The sequence below is a fragment of the Theropithecus gelada genome, chromosome 7b (genome assembly GCF_003255815.1).
Source record: "Theropithecus gelada isolate Dixy chromosome 7b, Tgel_1.0, whole genome shotgun sequence".
NCBI classification, from domain to species: domain Eukaryota; kingdom Metazoa; phylum Chordata; class Mammalia; order Primates; family Cercopithecidae; genus Theropithecus; species Theropithecus gelada.
The window spans coordinates 94,471,105-94,491,759 of record NC_037675.1 but is presented as its reverse complement, the minus strand read 5'-3'; the positions used below and the strand labels follow the sequence as shown (position 1 = coordinate 94,491,759).

Genomic DNA, 20,655 nt, shown 5'->3' with positions numbered 1-20,655 from the left:
TAGATTACTTTTTTGTTGCTTTCTTATTTTATGTGTTCCATCTGTTTTCAGAGTTAGAGACTGTTTTTTTAGGACTAAGGGAGAGAGGACTGCCTGGGATGATGTAAAATGTGGACTGATTGGAATTGACCTCAGTAAAGAGACGAGAGTCACATGCTGAGATAACCCGGATGCCAGCAGGGTTGACTCAGAGGGAAACTGAGGCCCTGGCCCAGAGCCCAGTGGAAGTCTGCCCCAACTGGTGTGGGTCACTCATGCTCCTCTGTCCCTGGCCTTTCCCATTGTGCGGTTCACACTCTGGGTGATTTGGGGCTTGGGTTTTCCGTCCTGGAGCTGGGTTGCTGGAGTTTGGGCTGGCTCCTCAAGGTCCTCTGCTGTGTGTCCTGGGGCAGGTTCCCGTCAGTGACGCTTCCTGCAGCTTTCTCGTCCCTCTGGTGGGGGCCAGGGTGATTGGGAATGAGGCAGGGGCTGAGGTGTCCACAGGTGCTCAGAAACGGTGCAGGTTGTGAGCTGATGGTTGAGTGTAGCACAGGTTCCTCATGATGCTATCTGTCACTGTGCTGTGGGCTTTGGTGGCCCAGTGCTATGCTATTGTGTGTCTCCCCTGTCCCTCATGAAATCATGGAAGCAGATGGATATTGGCCACCATTCCTACAGGAAGTGCAGAGAAGCTAAGAGACGCTGAGGGTCCCTGAATGCCTCAACCAGGGTGGTTCTCAAACTGGACTCCTTGGGGCCCAAGTTTCTGTTGAGGTGTTGGGGGTTTGAGGAAAGGTGGGCTGGGTGCTTCCCACAGTGGGACCTGGTCAGCTCTCCTTGGCCTCTTCTCTTCCTGTCTCTTGGAGTGGCTCCTTTGTGAGGGTCCGCTCAGTGCCTTGGTATCAGAAGGTGCTAAGGAAGCCCTCACTGAATGAGCTGACAAACAGATTTAGGAATTAGTGGGCGGCGCCTCAGCTGTGCCATGAAACAAGGCAGCAGGGGTGCCCAAAGGTTCCTGCGGGGCTTTTGCCCATCTCCTCCCTAAGACCTTGAGCCTCTCAAGGGCCCAGACTGTGGAGGTTGCATTTGTTGTACCCTCCGAGTGCTGGGCCCAGGAGCTAAGCTAAATTGTTACACATTTACACCTTCATCTGCCAGCAGCTGTTGAGGAGTGTCTGTGTGCCAGGGGGCATCATAGCTGGGCACGGGCACACATAGTTTTAAAGTTTGGCATAGTCCCTTCTCCAAGGAGCTTGGGTGAGTAAACCACAGATTCCTTACCTTGCCTGGCCGCAGCCGTCTCTGAGCATCTGCTGGAGGCCTTTCTTCCCAGCACAATGTGCACAGCATGCTGTTTTGGGCACTTGGGTTCTGCAGGTCCTGGTGGCCCTACACCAGCACTCATCCCTGGCTCATAGCAATCAATACCCCAGAACAAAGGGTCAAGACAGTGGTTGCCTTAAGTTCTTCCAGGTGGGGAGGCTTCCTGGAGAGGCTATGCTGAGCGGAATCCTCAAGGCTGGGGTGTGAGGTGGGCACCAGGGCCGGGGAGGAGAATGCCTTGTGTGCCAGAGTTGCACAGGTGGCCACTTCCTGGGCTCACAGTAAGAAATGTGGGGTAGGGAAGGCTGGGCATGGTGGCTTACGCCTGTAATCCCAGCACTTTGGGAGGCTGAGGTGGGTGGATCACAAGGTCAGGAGTTCGAGACCAGCCTGGCCAATGTGGTGAAACCCCATGTCTACTTAAAATGCAAAAATTAGCTGGGCATCATGGCGGGCGCCTATAGTCGCAGCTACTCGGGAGGCTGAGGCAGGAGAATCGCTTGAACCCAGGAGGCGGAGGTTGCAGTGAGCTGAGATCGCACCACGGCACTCCAGCCTGGGCAACAGAGTGAGACTGTGTCTCAAAACAAAAAGAAATGGGTGGGGAAGGGAAGGGTGGGAGTCAACAGAAAGCCTTTGTGTGTTCTGGGCAAACTCCAACCCAGGCCATGAGGCTCTTAACATTGGGTGGCAAGAGTCAGGTTATGTGGTGGCCGTGGGACTGCGTGTGAAGCGTGAGGATGTGGGGGACATGAGTGCAGCTTGGAGGCTGTTGGCGAGGCCAGGGCAGGCATCAGTGGGGCGTTGGGAAGGCAGTGGGGCAGGACTGTGTGGGCCTCCCATGTGTGGCAGTGGATGGGTTGGGGCATGACTGGCTGTGGCAGGTCCTGGGGTGAGACCTGATGGGGAGGACAGGGGGAGCCGTGGGGGTTGAGCTCAGCAGGGATGGCAGGTGGTGGGGATGGTGGTAAATTCGGTGGCAGGGGCCTTGGGACGACCAGGCTGGAGCTCGGCTGACAGAGGCCTGGCACAGGAGTAGAGGGAGGTGGCTGGTGTGGGGCCTCCAGAGGACTCCAGCAAGTCCCTCTGCGGAGCCAGCCCTCTCAGCGGGAAGGTGGTGTGAGGAGTGGCTGGGAGTGGAAGACATGGCCGTTCTGGGACAGTGGCAGGGGAAGCGTAGCTGCCGGCTCCCTCCTGAAACCCCCTCATGGTCCTGCCCTCAGCCGGCTGTTGGGAACCTTCAGAAAGGACATGTCCAGCCTGCTGGAGTAACGCTTGTTTTCTTTGTTTTTCTCCACAGGAAGCGAGGGATAGAAGTTGTGCAGGTGAGTACACTCATCCTCGTGGTTCTATGGGTAGGGAGGCCCTTGGCGCCCACCTTTCCGTCTCTCCTCCTCTCCTCCTCTCCTCCAGCGTCGGACACAGCTTTCTCTCTTCTTCACGTGCAGCTTGTTTTTAGCACCCCTGTGGATTTGATGTGGTTTCTGCCCTGGGCTGGGAAGACTCCGACTGGGGCTTCTCAGGTTTGGAGGGTTGCTGTGGCTTTGTCAGTGGGGAGAGCGTTGGTTTGGGAGTGCTGAGGGGAGTGTGCGTGGCAGTGGTCAGGTTGGGGTGGGTGTGGGAAGGGTGAGGGGGCAGTAGGCACCCAGCTAGACATTCAGTTGTCTTTGTGTCTTTGTGCTTTGTGTAGCCTCACCCTGGGTGGACTTGGGTCAGGTGCTCATTAACTAGAAAAAGAAGGATGGATGGAAGAAGAAGGGAGAATGGATGGAGGGGGAGGGAAGGATCTTGGAGCGAGGGGAAAGGTGGAAGATGGAGGGAGAAGGAAGGAAGGGTGGAGGGGGAGGAAGGATAGAAGGATGGATGGAGAGAAGAGGGAAGGATGGATGGAGGGGGAGGAAGGAAACATCAAAATACTCTCAGACTCTGTGTGAGGGGCAGGCTGTGTTATTTGCACTAAAGGCTGTACCTGGCGCCTAATGGGTACTTGGTAAACCTGATGGTGACCTGGCCATGTCCTGTGTTCCCCTCGCTGTCCCCGTTGAGGGTGACTCTGTGGCCTGTGCAGCTGGGCTGGCATCCTATCTCCTTGCCTTGTGGGCCTCATCTGCCTGTAGCTGCAGAGAGGGGAACCCAAGCTGGGGACTAGATCAGGGCAGAAGAGGTGCTGGCCCCTGCTAGAATATCTAAGGGGCTTTCAAAAAGCCTGCTGGGGAGCTCTTCTAGCCCACCCCTGTTAACTTCAGCTCCAGGCCTTCCCTCAGTGGCCATAGGAGAGCAGTGTCCCCATTCCTGCAGGTTCAGCGTCACAGGGCCCAGGTTTCCCCTGCTCCTGGGACCAGACTGGGGCTGGTTGATGGGTGGGGCTGGTAAAGGATCCTCCTTACCTCCCTGCTGGTAGTTTGTTGAACTTATCACTGGAAGGGTGAGATTTGTTTTGGGGTAAGGAGGTAGTTTCTGGAAGCCTCTCAGCAGCTCTAGGTTTTTGTCCAGGCTCTTCTTGGCTCTGCAGAATTGCATGGTGTACACTAGATTTTTCTCTTTTATTTTCTGTTTTTGTTTTGTTTTGTTTTGTTTTTTTGGACGGTGTCTTGCTCTGGAGTGGAGGCTGGAGTGCAGTGGGCCTATCTCAGCTCACTGCAACCTCTGCCTCCTGGGTTCAAGCGATTCTTGTGCCTCAGCCTCCTGAGTAGCTGGGATTACAGATGCGCGCCACCACACCCAGCTAGTTTTTGTATTTTTAGTAGGGATGGGGTTTCACCATGTTGCTCAGGCTCATCTTGAACTCCTGACCTCAGGTGATCCGCCCACCTCGGCCTCCCAAAGTGCTGGGATTTCAGGCATGAGCCACCATGCCCAACCTGCACTGAATTTTTCTGTGGGCTTTAATTTCTCCATCATCAAGTGAGGGATATTGGAATTCAGGAATGGCTTACGGGTGTGTGTTCAGGGACCATTTCTGATTGATTGGTTTTGGTGGCCTGGAGGATCCTAAATCTGTGAGTGGGTGGGAACAGGGATTGATCTGTAGTGCCTGCCAGGGGTGCAGGTGTGGAAAGAGGAGATGTGGTTGTATGTCTCATCACGGGGTTAGATGGTCTCTAACCATTGCAGCTCTAGGATGTGGTGGCTTCCATTTCTCTTTTATCCCTCCATAATGGTTCACTTGGAAATCCACGGATCCTTTACAGATGCTACTTTACCCACAATAAGCCTGAGACTGACAGCTGGGGCTCCCTGTGCTCAGGAAGGCCCCGGCTTGCCCTGTGGTTCCACCCAGCCACTTGGGGGAACTGCTGTGGAAGCCATTTTCAGAGGAAGTGAGTTCAGGCGCTCCCCAGCAAACACACTGCCTGCGAGGGCAAGACAGCCTTCCCCCATGCCTGATCCTGTTCACATGCGACCTCAAACTGTCACACAGTGGGTGTCACCCCCACCGCTCGAGGACAGGATGAGAGATGGACAGGGGTCGGCGAGTTTCATTTGTATGGCGTTCCGGGAAGATTTAGACTAAAATCTTTAATCCACTCCGTCTGTGGGAGGAACAGGAGACTGGAGCCATTGTGTCAGAATGTCCGGGGCAGAAGCAGCATTGCAAAATCTTTCTAGACATGTATGCTGTTCATTTCAGTGGTGGCTTGGGGGAGGAAGTGGTGGCTGGGCACCAGAGTGAAGCCAGACTGGACACTTTCCACTCCAGCATCTGAAAATAAAACCTACCATGATACCTCTCTGTTCACCTCCTCCTGGCATCCCTGTGTTTGGAGAACTTTTAGATTTTAAGGCATTGAGAAAGACTCTGCAAAAATGGGAGGCTTTTCAAAATCAGCTGGGCCTCTGTGCACAGGATCTCCAGGCTGCTGGGCCCTGGGAGCTGGGGCTGTGCCATCCTCTGGGTTCAGGTGCTGGTGACTGAAGAGGATGTGTGTCCCCTTGCTGCCAGCCATCTTCTTGTGTCCTATGTCTGGTCCCTGAGGGGCGTTTCCTGTTCTGTGCAGCCACCCAGGGATGGTGTAGTGTTAAGAACCCTTTAGAGTTGGGGAAACTGAGGCTCAGAATGTTGTGCCTTCTCTTGGGGATTTCAGCCGGCAGTGGTGGAGTTGGGATTTGAGTACAGGTCTGTCTGTCTCAAAAGCCTGTGGCCCCCGGTTTTCTGCCGAACGGTCTCCTCTGCATGTTCATTGGTTCTCCATTTACTAAATGCTTCCATTCCTCTTATTACCTGGACTTTGGCTGCTCTCTAAAAATAAGGATGTTGGGGCCAAGAATCAGGACTCAAGACTGCAAAACGCTGGTGACCGGAGGGAGGTCGGTTGGTCATGGGAGTTGTTTCTCTTCCTGTTATTTAATGGCAACAGTAACAGTCCTTTTATTGAGGACTCCAGTGTACCAGGCATTGTGGGTTTACTTTAAGGAAGCATTTGTGTGTAACCTTCCCGAGGTGGGTGTGGGGGCATATTTAAGAAAGTGGATTTTGCAGATCTCAGTGTCCTCTTGTGCCTGTGCCTAAGGCTGAGGAGCTCAGGAGCCCTCCTTCCCTGCTACTCCTGTGCCTGTTTAGCTCGTTCCTTCTCCCAGCTCTGCAGAAGAGTGTGCACGCTGTGAGGTGCAGGGCCGCCTGGGGTCAGGTTCCTGCCTGTGTGACCTTGGGCCAGTTGCCTAATGACGCAGTGTCTTTCTGCTCATCTGTAAAATGGGGATAATCGTGGTGCTGTTCCCTTGGCACCGTTGTGAGAACTGAGTTAATTTGAGTGAAGTAATTGGCACTGGGCCTGGCACAATGGAAGCTGGCTGTCTGCAGGAGAACTGTACACTCTATCCACAGGCAGACCTGACCGAGGTGTGAGACCTCAGGGCATAAAACCCTCCCAGTAGTCAAGTACAGTGAACAGTCATTGTCATCCTGGGGCCAGGGAGGTATTTCCAGTTCCTTGCTTGCAGCAAAATTCAAAGAGGACCTGATGGTGTCCTCAGCTGATAGCACATTAAGAATAACTTCTGTTTTGGGTGGCTGAGGTGGGTGGATTGCTTGAGCTCAGGAGTTTGAGACCCACCTGAGCAACATGGCAAAACCTCATCTGAGGGCTCCCCACCAACTACAAATGCAAAAAATTAGTCGGGTGTGGTGGTGTATGCCTGTCATCCCAGCTGCCTGGGGGCTGAGGTGGGAGGATCACTTGAACCCAGGAGGTCGAGGCTGCAGTGAACCGAGATCGTGCCACTGCACTTCAGGCTGGGTGACAAAGTAAGACACTGTCTCAAAAAAAAAAAAAGAATGATTTTTGATAACAGATTACTATAATTCTTGGCATATAATTATAAAGGAATCCAAAGAATTTGCTATGGTAAATCTCTTTCCATTCCATTTTTTTTTTTTTTTTTTTTTTTGAGACGGGGTCTCGCTCTGTCACCCAGGCTGGAGTGCAGTGGCCGGATCTCAGCTCACTGCAAGCTCCGCCTCCTGGGTTCACGCCATTCTCCTGCCTCAGCCTCCCGAGTAGCTGGGACTACAGGCGCCCGCCACCTCACCCGGCTAGTTTTTTGTATTTTTTTAGTAGAGACGGGGCTTCACCGGGTTCGCCAGGATGGTCTCGATCTCCTGACCTTGTGATCCGCCCGTCTCGGCCTCCCAAAGTGCTGGGATTACAGGCGTGAGCCACCGCGCCCGGCCCCATTCCATTTTTTAAATTTGAGTAAGTGGTTTCTGCTCTCATATCTGTAAAAATTAGAAAATGGAGATGAAATTGATAAACGCTGTTTGATTCTAGCAATAGGCAATATTCATCTGAGCATTCATGAAGTAGTTTTTCAAAAAATTCCCATTCTTTGTATAGATGTATTTTTAATAAGATTTATTTATTAAATTTTATTTATTCATTTATTTATTTATTTTTTTGAGATGGAGTCTCACTCTTGTTGCCCAGGCTGGAGTGCAGAGGCATGATCTTGGCCCATGCAACCTCTACCTCCCAGGTTCAAGCGATTCTCCTGCCTCAGCCTCCCAAGTAGCTGAGGTTACAGGCACCTGCCACCACGCCCAGCTAATTTTTTTGTTTGTTTGTTTGTTTGTTTAGTAGAGATAGGGTTTTACCATGTTGACCAGGCTGGTCTTAAACTACTGACCTCAGGTGATCCGCCTACTTCAGCCTCCCAAAGTGCTGGGATTACAGGTGTGAACCACTGCGCCTGGCCTAATAAGGTTTATTTTTAAAGGTTATTTCTTATACAGTTTTGCAATATCTTTCTGTCTTATCGATCAATTGTATACTTATAGTAATTATTAGAATAATTCGGTCCAGGAGAACACTTTTGACAGAGCTTTATGGTCACAGGAAGTTAAAAAAAATTAAAACATTGATTTTTGCATTTTTTGGCCCTGAAGTATAATAGGATAATCAGTATAAAGCTTTCAAGCATAAAATACACTGTGATGTATAAACATCTCTGAGGGAGATCAGAGTTTGTGGAGGAAAAAGGAACACTTAAATTTCCAACAGTTAAAGAAGAGCTTGATTATGTAATTTAAAAATGGATGATGGTGAATCTCAAATCGCCATGGTATTTAGATACCGTTGGATCCATTTAAAAGAGAAACATTAACAGTTTTATTTTAAAATGTTAATATTTACAGTATGTTGGAAATTACATCCTCTACAAGTATTTAGACTTATGAGAAATTTTTCATATCAACTTAAAAATGTGCAAATAGATATGTGGTTTTAAACATTTATTTTGTGGGGGTTTGGTTTGAAGGCCACTGCTTCAGAACATTACCCTGTTTACTTCTCAGAACCAGGCCTGAGGCACGTACCTCCTCAGAGAGGCATAGCACCAGGCTTTGCTCTCAGGCCGTCCAGAGGCCCTGATGGGGCTGCGCTGGACTGGCCTGACTCTGGGGCCTGTGCGTCCCCTGAGATCCAGAACCGCTCGCCGAGACTTGCTTGGCAGTGGACTTGTCTGCAGACCTGGTCTGTTAGGCCATGTGATGATGATCATGCAAGACACAGCGCTGTCTGCTCAGGGCTGCTCAGGCAGGAGAGGAAGTCGCAGGGGAGCCAGGACCCAGGCCGCTCAGGGGAGGTTGTCCTGCTTTGTGTTGAGAGCAGGGAGTTGGGCTGTGGGACAAGGGGAGAATATAGTAAGGGTTGTGGGGCCAGATGCCCTCCGCTTCCTATCCTGAGAGGCTACTTGTTGTGACAGTGATGGTGGCAAGTGCCTGTTTCCTCAGCCCCCTGCTCTGTGGTATGGTAATGGGAATGCTGGATGCACGGGCCACCCTGACTCCACCGTTTCAGTGTTGAGTTGGTCTCACTGAGTGCTGAGCTGAGGGCCCCTCATAGCCAGGCTGTGCAGATGGGACACAGTAGCATGAAACAGTTTCCCGGACACCTGCTGTGGATAGGCCCCAGGTGCTAGGGGCACACACAGGCCCAAGCCAGGCCCCTTCAACTCTCTGTGATGTCTGCGGACAGTGACCAAGGTGGGCAGGGACCCAGACAGGCACAGAGGAGGGCCCTCACGCAGCCTGGAAGGCTCCCTGGAAGAGGAGTCTGGTTAGTGGCAATGAGCTCATTTACCCAACAGATCCTATCTGAGAGGCAAGGCCTGACGGGGCTCGACCCACTCCCCAGGTCCTTGTGCTTCCTTCTAAAACACCTAGTTGCTAAAATGACCAAGTGCCAAGCACAGCGCTATGATTGCTTTCCCTGTACACAGTGAGCCTGTGTTGGAGAAAATATCCCCTGGGTCGTCTGTGGTCTGGGGAGTGGGGCTGGGGCTCTCCTATGGGCTGGGCAGAAGGCCTGCATCAGTCTTACTGGGTGCTGTCACCTCGGGGCATCCTCCACTCTAATCCAATCTGTGGGGAAGGCTCAGGAGGAGCAGTCTTCCATCCAGGGACTCACTGCCTCTTTCTGGAATAGTCCTGAATTTGGTGGAGGAAGACCCTGAAGGAAAGACCCACCTGCTGCCGGGCCCCCTCCAGCCTGGGCATCCTTAGGAAAGTATGTTTTGCAGCCTGACCCCTGCCCTGGCCTGTTCTCCGGGCTGCCTTTCCCCAGTTATTGTAAAAGATCAGAGGAGAAGGTGACTGTTGGCATGAGAGGGCTCGGGGTTTGACTTTAAAATGCAAATGAGCAAGCTATAAGTGTGAGAAGTACAGTAGCTGGTTATAGATTCACTGTCCTCCATCCAAATTCCTTGAGAATTCAGACACTATGAAACCCAGTCTCTGGTGCAGCGACTGTTTCTCAAGCAGGCAAGGAAGTAAGTAAGTTCCCCCAGCTCGCAAATGAGTGAACGGTGGGCATACACCTTTCTGTCCGTGTTTTCTCCGCAGCTGGTGCTGGCTGGCATGCTGGTTACCTTTGTGTATGTATTTTTACCCCTTCCTGCACCAGACTTTCTGGGGAGGAGGTTGGGTGGGTGACCATCAAACCACCAAGAAAAGGCAAGTCTGAGAAAGAGACACTAAGACCCCAAGGGAAGGTCCATGTGCCTGGGGCTGAGGCAGAGCTGGGTGCTGGGCCTCTGGAGGCGAAGGAGCCATGGGGATGCCCACTGGCAGGGAAATCATGGGGATGCCCAAGCCCAGGGGCAGGGCAGGCCTGTCTGAGCTGTGGGGGAGCGGTGGGGATAGAGGGTTGGGCATGTAGGAGGAGTGGGCCATCAGAGGATGGAGGCCATACCTCCTGACATGGAATAAACCAGGCATAGGGGCTGGCAGGAGGTGAGGTGTTAGAATGGCCTTACAGACAGGGAGCACGGCGGGGACCCACACACAGAGAGCAGCTGGGGAAGGGGGTCCTTTGACTGACAATAGCTTGGAAAGGCCGCAGCCCCAGGCTTGAGGGGGCTAGTGAGAGACCAGGCTGGAGAGAGTAGCGATGCCAGGTGAGTTGTTCATGGGGTGCTGTGTCGGGGGCATGGAGGGGCTTCTGCAGGTGAAAGCTGGGTGCTCCAACTGGAGGCTATGGGGGAAGAGCTGTGGGGAGGGTACATGGAGGGTGATTAGACAGGGCTGCACTGGAAAGCCAGAGAGCAGAGTTTTCTGAGAGGGACTGTGGCTGCAGCCTAGTGAGGGGTGATGTGCTCTTCTGGGGCTCCTGCAGTGACAGAGGGCAGCAGGAGACAGATGGCAGGGCGTGGTACCTGGGTAGATGTGGGACGTGAGAGGGGAGGATCAGTCCGTAGACTCCTCCCTTGTTTCTGGCCGGAGTGCCTGGGCATGGGGGTGCAGGAGGAGCAGCCGCCAGGGAGGGAAAGCCCATGCCAGCACTGGCGCTTTCTGATAGGCGTGCTGAGCACAGGCAGCAGAGGCCTGTGTCGGTAGCTGCTCTCTGAATTCAGAGCCAGAGGGGACTCATGTGGTTGCATAGTATGCGTCTCCAGAAGTTATAGGTGCTAAATTCTCCATCTCAACATTAAAAATGTACTTGTTATTTAGGTTATATTTTCACATGGTATCAACATGTTTTTAAAAGGTGTGCAGAACACAGTGTCAAATGATCAGTCCACAGCAGGGTTCCCTCTGCCACCCATACTCTCCAGCGTACCCCAGCTGGCTGGCCCCGGTGCTCTTGATGGATTTTATTTCCAGGTCACTGGGGCATAGGTAGGGGTGGACACCCGTGAACATTCTTCCTTCTGTCAGTTTTCTCTGCCGTGTGCTCTGGAGCCAAGCATAAGGGGCTTTGGGAATAACGATTGCTGTGGCCTTTATTGGAGGGTTCTGACATCTTTGGAGCTGGGACAGCCCATGGCATCATGCGGTCCACCCCTATCTTGGGCAGTGGCTTTCTGAAATTCACGTGAGCCTGACTCTGACCTCTCCCCAGACCCCAGCACCTCCAAGGAGGACCGCCACGGGCTTGGGGGGCTGGCTCTGCACACAGTGTTTCCATGTGGTCATTTGAGGCAAGTAATGGACACAGATTGCTCTTGGCTGTGCCTCACCTCCCTGTGGGATCCAGAGACCTGGGTTTGAGTTTCTGAGCCTGTTTCCTGGCTGTGGATCTTTTTCTTCTTCTTTAAAGGGATGGCAGCGCATAGGATTGAAGACACCTAAGAGATGCTGAAGGAATATTAACTGGTTTTTACTCATCTGTTGTTGTGAACAATGGTGGCATTTGAGTGGGGAAAATATAGCTGCAGATGAAACTGGGCTGCTGAGAAAGATACGTTGTTTCAGGGTGGAGAATATAGGTTTTTTTTTTTTTTTTTTTTTTTTTTTGCCTCCCCTCGGTATCACTTCTGGGTTTCTCACTATTGTGGATTCCAGCTTACTCATTCATTTTTTAAAAGATAGATTTTATTTTATTTTTTTAAATTTGAAATGAGGTATTTTTCTTTTTTTCCCCTAAACATTGAAAATTATTTTCATTCTCCGACATTTACTATTTGCTTAGGCTATGTAGATAACAAATAATACAAACTTAGGTGAAAGCATGATCCCCATAGTGTTTTTTAATAATGATGATACGTGAGGTGGGGGGAAGGGTTATATAAATCAGGGTCTGCTCATAGCAGTTCTGCAATGTGGCCATTAAAAAAAAAATCACATTTGGGAAGACAGTGTGGGGAAATGCTCGTGAGTTGCTTTGAGTACTGTCGACATACTCTGAGTGGTTTCATTTCTATCCGTTTTATTTTGGTTCCTGAGCTTTTTAGGTTTGCTGTTAGAAATAGAAGCTGTCATCGTGTTGCAGTCCTGCGTGGCTTCCGAAGGCTGTGGCGTTCAGTTCTAGGGTGGTTCTTTCCTCAGCCTTTGATGCACCGAGTCAACTTGAGCAAATCCTTTAAAAAAAAAAATGTTCCCACAAACCATGTCAAGACAACAGAGCTCTGCCAGGGCAGGTGGGGCTCTCTGTGCTCCAGGGTGCCTGGATGCCTTTTTGCAGGCTGGCTTCCAGAACCCCAGGCCCTCCTCACCACACCACGTAGGGTTGGAACTGGATCTCCCTGGTACCTTCCACCCTTGCTTGGCCATCTAATGTCAAGAATTCCGTGGCCTCAGTGGAGCGTGCCAGACAAGCATTTTACATAAAAGCAAAGAAAAGAGATGGAATGAAGAACACAGGGGAAAGAGGAAGGGATGGAATGGGGGTTAGAAAGGGCCAGAAGCAGGACTGTGCTCTTAAAGTAGCTGACTGTCCTGGCATTCTGGGGTGAAGGTATCCATAGCATTGCTACTCAGAGTGTGATTCTAGGGAATCTGGGCGCAGATGGAGAAACTTGGACACAAACACTGGACTCCTCAGCAGTCAGTTCCCGTTTGGCCTGGTGCAGGGCTGAGACTCTGAGGAGGAGGGTCTTGACCTGAGGGCCCGGGACCGTGCTCCATGCCCAGCCAGGCGCAGCACCATCGTAGTCAAAGCCAGGAATGGAGATGCATTGCTTCAGGTCAGTTATAAAGACCAGGAAGCGTCCCTGAGTATTTCGGTTGAGTAAGGAGTTGGCATCTCCCTCTTCAGCCCCTTCCCTGCTCTCATATTTCTATTCATGCTTTTAGAACTGCTAAATGTCGGCCAGGCACAGTGGCTCATGCCTGTAATCCCAGCACTATGGGAGGCCGAGGCAGGCGGATCACGAGGTCAGGAGATCCAGACTATCCTGGCTAACACGGTGAAACCCTGTCTGTACTAAAAATATAAAAAATTAGCTGGGCATGGTGGAAGGCACCTGTAGTCTCAGCTACTCGGGAGGCTGAGGCAGGAGAATGGTGGGAACCCAGGAGGCAGAGCTTGCAGTGAGCTGAGATTGCACCACTGCACTCCAGCCTGGGTGACAGAGCAAGACTCTGTCTCAAAAAAAAACAAAAAACAAAAAACTGCTAAATGTCACCTTGGCAGTGACACCTCCCCTGCTTTCCCAGGAGACGCCTCTGCCCCACTCTACACACACACACACACACACGCACGCACACACACGCACACACATGCACACACACCAAGCTGAGCTGCCTGTTGGTGTGTCCTCCTGAGGCTGGGACTTGCTGGTCTCCGAGGAGCGCATGGTCTGGCCCTGATGTGTGCTGTGTCTACTGGGAGAGTGCATTAAAGACTGAGCTGTTGTGCTACACAGGATGTGGCAGGCCTTGAGGGTCTGTGTTTGCTAAAAATAATTCTAGATTATTCTTTTGCTCATTAAGTAATATGTACTCGTGGAAATCTTGGGAAGTCAAGATAGGCTTACAAATGAAAACCCAGAGATAATCATTAAAGCAATTTTTACATAAAATATGCTCTTTTTTCTGTATGATGTGCATTCAGGTTGGGCTTTTCTGTGCCCCTAGTCGGGGAAATGGTTGAGCATTTGCCTGTGCCATTTAAACACCTTGGAAATTGCTGTTAGAGTGGCTGCACCAGCTTCCCACCATCCCTATGTCCCAGCATCTAGAACCATTTCTCTGCTCCAGAGTCTCAAGTTCTAGGTTGTTTCTGGTTTGCTGTTACTAACAGTGCTGCCCTGGGTGTCTCTGGACCTAAATCTTTGGGGACCTAAGTCACATCTCAGGCTGTTTCATTGGGTTGTGGTCTAAAAGTGACTTCATGGAGTTTAGGGCATTGAGATCTTACAGGGTGGTAGTGCCAAATGGCTTGTAGCCTGTTTGTATCTCTTTGCACTCCCACTGGCAGTGCATACAAGGGTATATCTCACACCAGTGAAGTGGTTGTTTACCATGGTATCTCCCATGCCTGGCTCTGTGCAAGAAGCGAGAGGCTGGGGGACCCAGGGCTTTACAAGGCAGCGTCAGACTGCAGCCAGTACTTCTATAAGGAGGGAGGTGTGGCCACCAGTCCCCTACACTGCCTTGTGATAGAAAAGGCCAACTCCGATTGAGCACACACTTTGTGCCAGCCTTGGTTGTATTTACGTATATTAATTTGTGTGTTCCTTATACTTTATTGTTAGGCATTTACTATTGTCATCACCTGTTATGAACAAGGAAATGAAAACAAAGAATGAAGTAGCTTGCCCAAAGTTGCATGCTTATTAAGTGCAGGAGCTGAGATAGGAACCCAGGCAGTGCGGTTCTAGAGGGCTTATTCATTATTTTTAAAGCTTTCTGTTATGGAAAAAGCCACACAGTATACCAGAGTAGAGCCTTAGTCAGTGTGTGTCAGCAGGACCCCCTTTCTCCGTTGTGCCATTCTGGCCTCAAAACTTGAGACCAGCTCCTTGCTAACGATGGCTGCTGTCCTCAGAAGGAGCTGTTTGTGATTATTTACTGGTGCCACCTGCACCACCTTCACTGTCATCATCAGTGGCCCAAGGAAATGTGAGTCTGAATGAGGTATGTTGTGTATTTAAAGGATGCGATGGGCAGATGAGCCAAAATGAAAGGATCTCTTCTGTTTGATTTAGTATCATGAGTAAAAAAGTCAGAAATGTCTGTAGCATAAGTTATGTCTGTTTGGTTTGGCTAAAGCAGGGCTGACCAGGGATGATTCTCCTGCTGTGAGTGAGTGAGCTCCCAGCTTGCCCCCTGGGGTTAGAGCACATTTTGCTCTGGCTGGGGTGCATTTGGGGGCATGGGCTGATTTATGTTTTCCTTCTTTCTGGATCTCCCCGGGTCTAGCCACGATGGGGTGAAGGCATCACCCCCAGGGAGTGCCAACCCCTGACCCTAGCCCCATGACCCCCTCCCATGCTAGCTCATTATTGGCAGGGGAGGTCCCAGGGATTCCCCGTACATGCATCATGGCTTTTCCAAAAGCTGTGTAAATCCAGAGTTGTAACTTGGCTCTGTCTTTCTCCTTCCGCTTGATCCACCCCCAGCTCAAGAACTCCCCTGGGAAGCACAGTGGCTCCCGCCTTTGCCTTAGGTTCTCTGATGTTCTGCACAAATGGTGGGCAGAGACAGCCCTTTCAGGGACCTGGTTGCCCTGGTGTCTGGTTCTCCTTCCATAGGCCTGTTTTCCAGCTCGACTGTCAATCTGAGTCTTTCTCTTTTTGAGCTTTATGCAATGGCTTTAGAGTATACCCTATAAGGAGATCCCGGCTTGCTGGTGCCCGGCCCTGCAGCTGTGTCCCAGAAACTTGGCGGTGGTGCGTGCGGCTCACTCAGCACTTCTACAGAAGCTGCCTGGGGAGGCTCCCAGGGTTCCGGTGGGAATGGGATACCGAGGTCTGAGAGGGGGCTTTGATCAGGTGTCCTGGGGGAACATTTAGAGCTGGATTCTCTGCAGGAAGGCCACCAGCAGCCAGCCGTGATGGCCTATGCTTGTAGTCCCAATACTTTGAGAGGCCAAGGCAGGAGAATTGCTTGAAGCCTAAAGTTCAAGACCAGCCTGGGCAACATAGTGAGACCCCATCTCTACAAAAATTTTAATTTTTCTTTTCTTTTCTTTTTTTTTGAGACGGAGTCTTGCTGTGTCGCCCAGGCTGGATGGAGTACAGTGGCGCGATCTCGGCTCACTGCAAGCTCCGCCTCCCGGATTCACACCATTCTCCTGCCTCAGCCTCCCGAGTAGCTGGGACTATAGGCGCCCGCCACCAGACCCAGCTAATTTTTTGTATTTTTGGTAGAGACGGGGTTTCACCATGTTAGCCAGGATGGTCTCGATCTCCTGACCTCGTGATCCACCTGCCTCAGCCTCTCAAAGTGCTGGGATTACAGGCTTAAGCCACCGTGCCCGGCCAATTTTTTTTTTAAAAGGTCACCAGCCCTGGTGTCTGGGCAGTAGGCACCTAGTAGGATTGCTTCAGAGCTCTAGAATGCGCACATAAAAGTTCCAAAGTGCGTTTGGTCTCTGGGCTGGGCTTCTTTGAGCAGCCCAGCCAGCAGCAGTGAGAACTCCTGTGTGTGCCTCGCCTACTGGGTGCCAGGGTTAGTGCCCCACCTGCCAGGTGAGAGGACTGAGGCTCACACAGGTGGGCTTGTCACTGCCTAGCATGTGAGCTGTGCAGCTGGGATTGGATTCCAGGGGTGTGATGGCATAGCCAGTGCCTCTTCTGCTCTGAAACCTGGCTGCCTGGTGACAGTCCAGTGACCCCTCCCTAGTTCCAGCTCCATCCCTCCATAGCTGTGCAGCCCTGGGCATGGCACAACTTCTCTGAGGCCCGTCTACCAGATGGTGACAAGATGGATGATTGAGATGAGGGGAGGGCAGGTGAGAAGGCCTTCTAGAACTCAGGCCCTCCTAGGGGAGGCGTGGGTAGCCTGAGGTCAGGGACAGGGCTTAGTGTGCTGTGTAGGGCTGTGGGGAGTGGGAAGCTCACTGGTTTTCTTGCTCCTGAGATGACTCGAGGGGTCTTGTGAAGCTCACACCCCTGTCTCACTGGGCAGGAGTTTGGCCTCCACTGTGTGTCTCTGCCATCTCAGGTGGGTGGGGGATTAGGGGGTCCCTGGGCAGGAGGGTGTGGGTTTCCTGGCTTGGAGGCAGACCTTGGCTCACTCCCTTCCCTGCCCAGGCAGTCTTTTTGCTGCAGGCCCTGCCAAGTTGAAATAAGTTATTTACAGTGTTTTGACAGGATCATCGGCAGCCGGGATGGGCAAGGATGCCTTTGGGACTGAGCTAATGGCCAAGGAGTGGGGCTTGGAGAAGGGTCTGGTGTGGGAGAGAGATGGGAGATGGGGGTGGGGTGGGGGCCCGTATTTACTGAACTTGATAAATCTTGATAAATGCCAGGCCCGGCCCTCCCTTAAGCCAGGGCTTTGGGGCCTGACGAGGGTAGGACTTGATGAGTTTGCTTGTCGACCGAATATTCCGCCTGATTGCTCAGGACCCTCACTTATTTTGCCGTCTGAGCCTTCAGTGCCTTCCTTTTTTCAGCAGGGACAAGGACCCCTGCCCACCGAGTAGATCTTCTTGGGGAGAAGATGAAATGCCTTGGTGTGTGATAGGCCAGGCCCTTGCCTTGACCGTGAGCCAGGCAGGCCCTCACACTGGGCCACCATTGACCTGTTTTACGACTTCAAATAGCATAGACCTGCTGCGGGACCAGGGCCGCTCGCTAGTGCCTGACCTCTGTCCTGCACGATTTTCTGACCCTCTAGAAGTGGGTTTGAAAGTGTCTTTCAGGATGGTCTGGAGAGCCTCCTGTGTAGCTTGTGGGAACAAAATGTGTTTCCCCCAGCCCAAGGATAACCAGCACACTAAAACGTGAATAAAGTGTGACTTTATTCATGTCCTTTGAACATAAAAATGGCACACACATTGATGCATTTAAAAAAACTTTTTTTTTTTTTTAATTAAACTTTTTTTAGAGATGAGATTTTGCTCTGTCACTCAGGTTGGAGTGTAGTGGTGTGATCATAGCTTACTGCAGCTTTGAACTCCTGGGCTCAGGCAATCCTCCCACCTCAGCCTTCCGAGTAGCTGGGACGACAGGTGTGCACCACCATGCCCAGCTTTGATGCAGTTTTTTTTTTTTTTTTTTTTTTTGAGACGGAGTCTGGCTCTGTCACTCAGGCTGGAGTGCAATGGCTTGATCTTGGCTTACTGCAACCTCTGCCTCCCAGGTTCAAGCGATTTTCTTGTCTCAGACTCCAGAGTAACTGGGATTACAGGCACGCGCCACTATGCCTGGCCAATTTTTATATTTTTAGTAGAGATGGGGTGTCACCATGTTGACCAGGGTGGTCTTGAACTCCTGATCTCAAGTGATCTGCCCGCCTCGGCCTCTAAAAGTGTTGGGATTACAGGCATGAGCCACCAGCCTTGACGTAGTTGTAAACAGAGTTGCGGTTCTGTTGTAATCTGTCCCCACAAACACGCTTAGCATTCTCTTAGTGCTTCCCCCTTTGTTAAATGTCTACTTAGGCTTGCTTTTTAAAAGACTGCATAATATTATCTGATTGTAACTGAAGTTCTTTGAGTCCCTTGGTTGATGCTGGCCACGGTTCTGGTCTCTCACCTTTATAAATAGTATCGTGATAAACATCCACTTTTGATATTGTCGGGGCAAGCCTGTGATGATTATTTCTTTGGGTTACAGAAGTTGTATATATTGTTTTTATAGTCTGTAGGAGGAATACATACTTCTTGGTGAAATAAACAAACCCATACGTTTTGGGCAATTTCAGAAAGCGAAGGTCTTGTGGGAGTTTGTGCTTCCAGATTTGAATGCTGTGTTATCTCCTGTGCATCAGGCACACATACAGCAAGCACTCACTTCTCTCTCATGTGCCCTCCCTCCCCTCCTTTCTCACTCCTGCCCCAGACCCCCTCTCTCTGCCCATGGGGCTGGGGGCCGTGGCCTAGCTGCAGCTGTGCCCATGGCCTTTTCCCCTTGTGATTATTCCTCACCCAGGGAAAGCGGCAAGGAGTGCTGGGCTCGGGAGGAGGTGGGTGGTCTCTGGGTGGCCTCTGGTCCTGCTTCTTCCCAGCACTGAGAGTACTTCAGCCTCCTTGCCTGGAAAAAGGGGTTGTCATAGCACCAACCTCTAAGGTTAAGAAGGGTAATTGAGATACAGCGTTAAAGTACTTATCACATAGCCTGGCCCCAGTTCTGTGTTGAGGAATCTGCAGCTAGTAGTGGAGGGTTAGGAGTCGTTTGGGGAATTGCAGTCTGGAAAGTTAATTTCTGAAGAGTATCAAACAGCAGCTTGCAAGTTAAGTTGTCTTTTGGAGTGATCCCTCCAGTGGGTCCTTAGTGGTATGGAGCCAGTCCAGATTTGGAGTGAGACTTTTGATGTGGGTATGGGTCACTGTTCCAGGGAACCCCGGCTGCCTGACCTTGAACCAAAATCCTTGTCATTGTGGAGCCTGTGTCCCCCTCTGCCTTGGACATTTTTACTTTTATCTTCCTAGTTCTCAGAATAGCTCTGTGAGATGGGATCTATTTATTATTCTCCCCATTTTGCAGATGAGAAAACTGAGGCTCAGATTTGTCACTTGCTTCTGTGACATTTCTAAAGTCACAGAGCTCCAAGCACCAATCACTGTGGGTCTTTGAACTCAGATCTGCTGTTTCCTATGGCCTAGGCTCTTTCTACTCTGACCCTTCCAACCCCTGCCCCTGCCCCAGTGCTAACCAGACCTCTCTGGTTCCTCATAAAAACCTCATGTGGCCTTCCTGAATTTTCCAAGGTTACCACACAATCAGCACCCCAATACCTTGTAAGCATGGGCCTTTTGCAGCAGAGCAGGGTCCCCTCCATTTCTGAGCTTGTGTCACTGTCCCCATGCTGACGCTCACCTTTTCCAGACTGTGTCCCCTCAGCCTGGCCTTTCTCCTGGTGAGGGTCCATGCCTGGCCCATGCGGCCTGATGGTTCTGCGCTCATCTCTCTGGCTCAAGTTTGCTCCCTGTCTTCTGACCCTATATGTGTGGTGACCCAGAACACGTTCCTCTTCATATCAGCCAGGGAGCTGGCAGGAAGCAGAGCTCACCCTCAGTGGTTCAAAGAGAGCCTTGAAAGCAGGGGCTGTTTGTTGAGCTGTGGGCAGGGTTAAGGGAGCAGCGGGGGCTGGTGAGGCACCCAGAGCCTGGCAGCAGAGAGGAGCTGCTCCTGCTCCTTGGGCTGCAGGTAAGGTGAAGAAAGTGTAGAGGCTCTGTGATGGCAGTCATAGCAAGCCACAGCCACTGCCCAGGCATGTCACTGAAGCAGGGAGAGAGGGGGGACTAAATACCCCGCCCCTCCCTCCTCCTGCCCTCTGGTCTCCTGTCAGTGAGCCCTTTTGGCCAAGTGCAGCTGGAAGCCCTGGATCTTGAATGCTGCTTTCTATGGCAGTCAGTCTCCCAGGCTCAGAGCTGGGCAGCGTGGATGGGGGTGAGCAGGGAGTGACCAGCACCCCCCACCCCTGCCTCACGACCCGCACCCCCTCTACCCCTGCCTTGTGACCCGCATCCCCTCCACCCTTGCCTCGGGACCTGCACCCATTCCACCCCTGCCTCGGGACCCACACCCCCTCCACCCCTGCCTCGTGACCAGCACCCCTTCCATCCCTGCCTCAGGACCTGCACCCCCTCCACCCCTGCCTCTTGACCAGCACTCCCTCAAGCCCTGCCTCGCGACCTGCACCCCCTCTACCCCTGCCTCGTGACCCCCATCCCCTCCACCCCTGCCTCGTGACCCGCACCCCCTCCACCCCTGCCTCGTGACCCACACCCTCCACCCCTGCCTCGTGACCTACACCCCCTCCACCCCTGCCTCATGACCTGCACCCCCCCACCCCTGCCTCATGACCCACACCACCTCCACCCCTGCCTCGTGACCTGCACCCCCTCCACCCCTGCCTCGAGACCCGCACCCCTTCCACCACTGCCTCATGACCCGCACCCTCTCCACCCCTGCCTCGTGACCTGCACCCCCTCCACCCCTCATGACCCGCGCCCCCTTCACCCCTGCCTTGTGACCACCATCTGCCCCTGCCCGGAGACCTACCCCCGCCCCCGCCTCAAGACC

The 20,655-nt window shown here is 52.1% G+C and overlaps 1 protein-coding gene across 2 annotated transcripts in view; it reads left to right on the top strand.

Moving 5' to 3' along the window:
- The window catches only part of ITPK1 (inositol-tetrakisphosphate 1-kinase), a 181,870-nt gene that overhangs the window by 42,825 nt on the left and 118,390 nt on the right, over positions 1-20,655 (top strand). For both annotated transcript variants that reach the window (XM_025391664.1, XM_025391663.1), the window contains exon 3: positions 2,603-2,627. In XM_025391664.1, the coding sequence (XP_025247449.1) occupies positions 2,603-2,627 (25 nt within the window). The remainder of the gene's footprint in view (positions 1-2,602; positions 2,628-20,655) is intronic.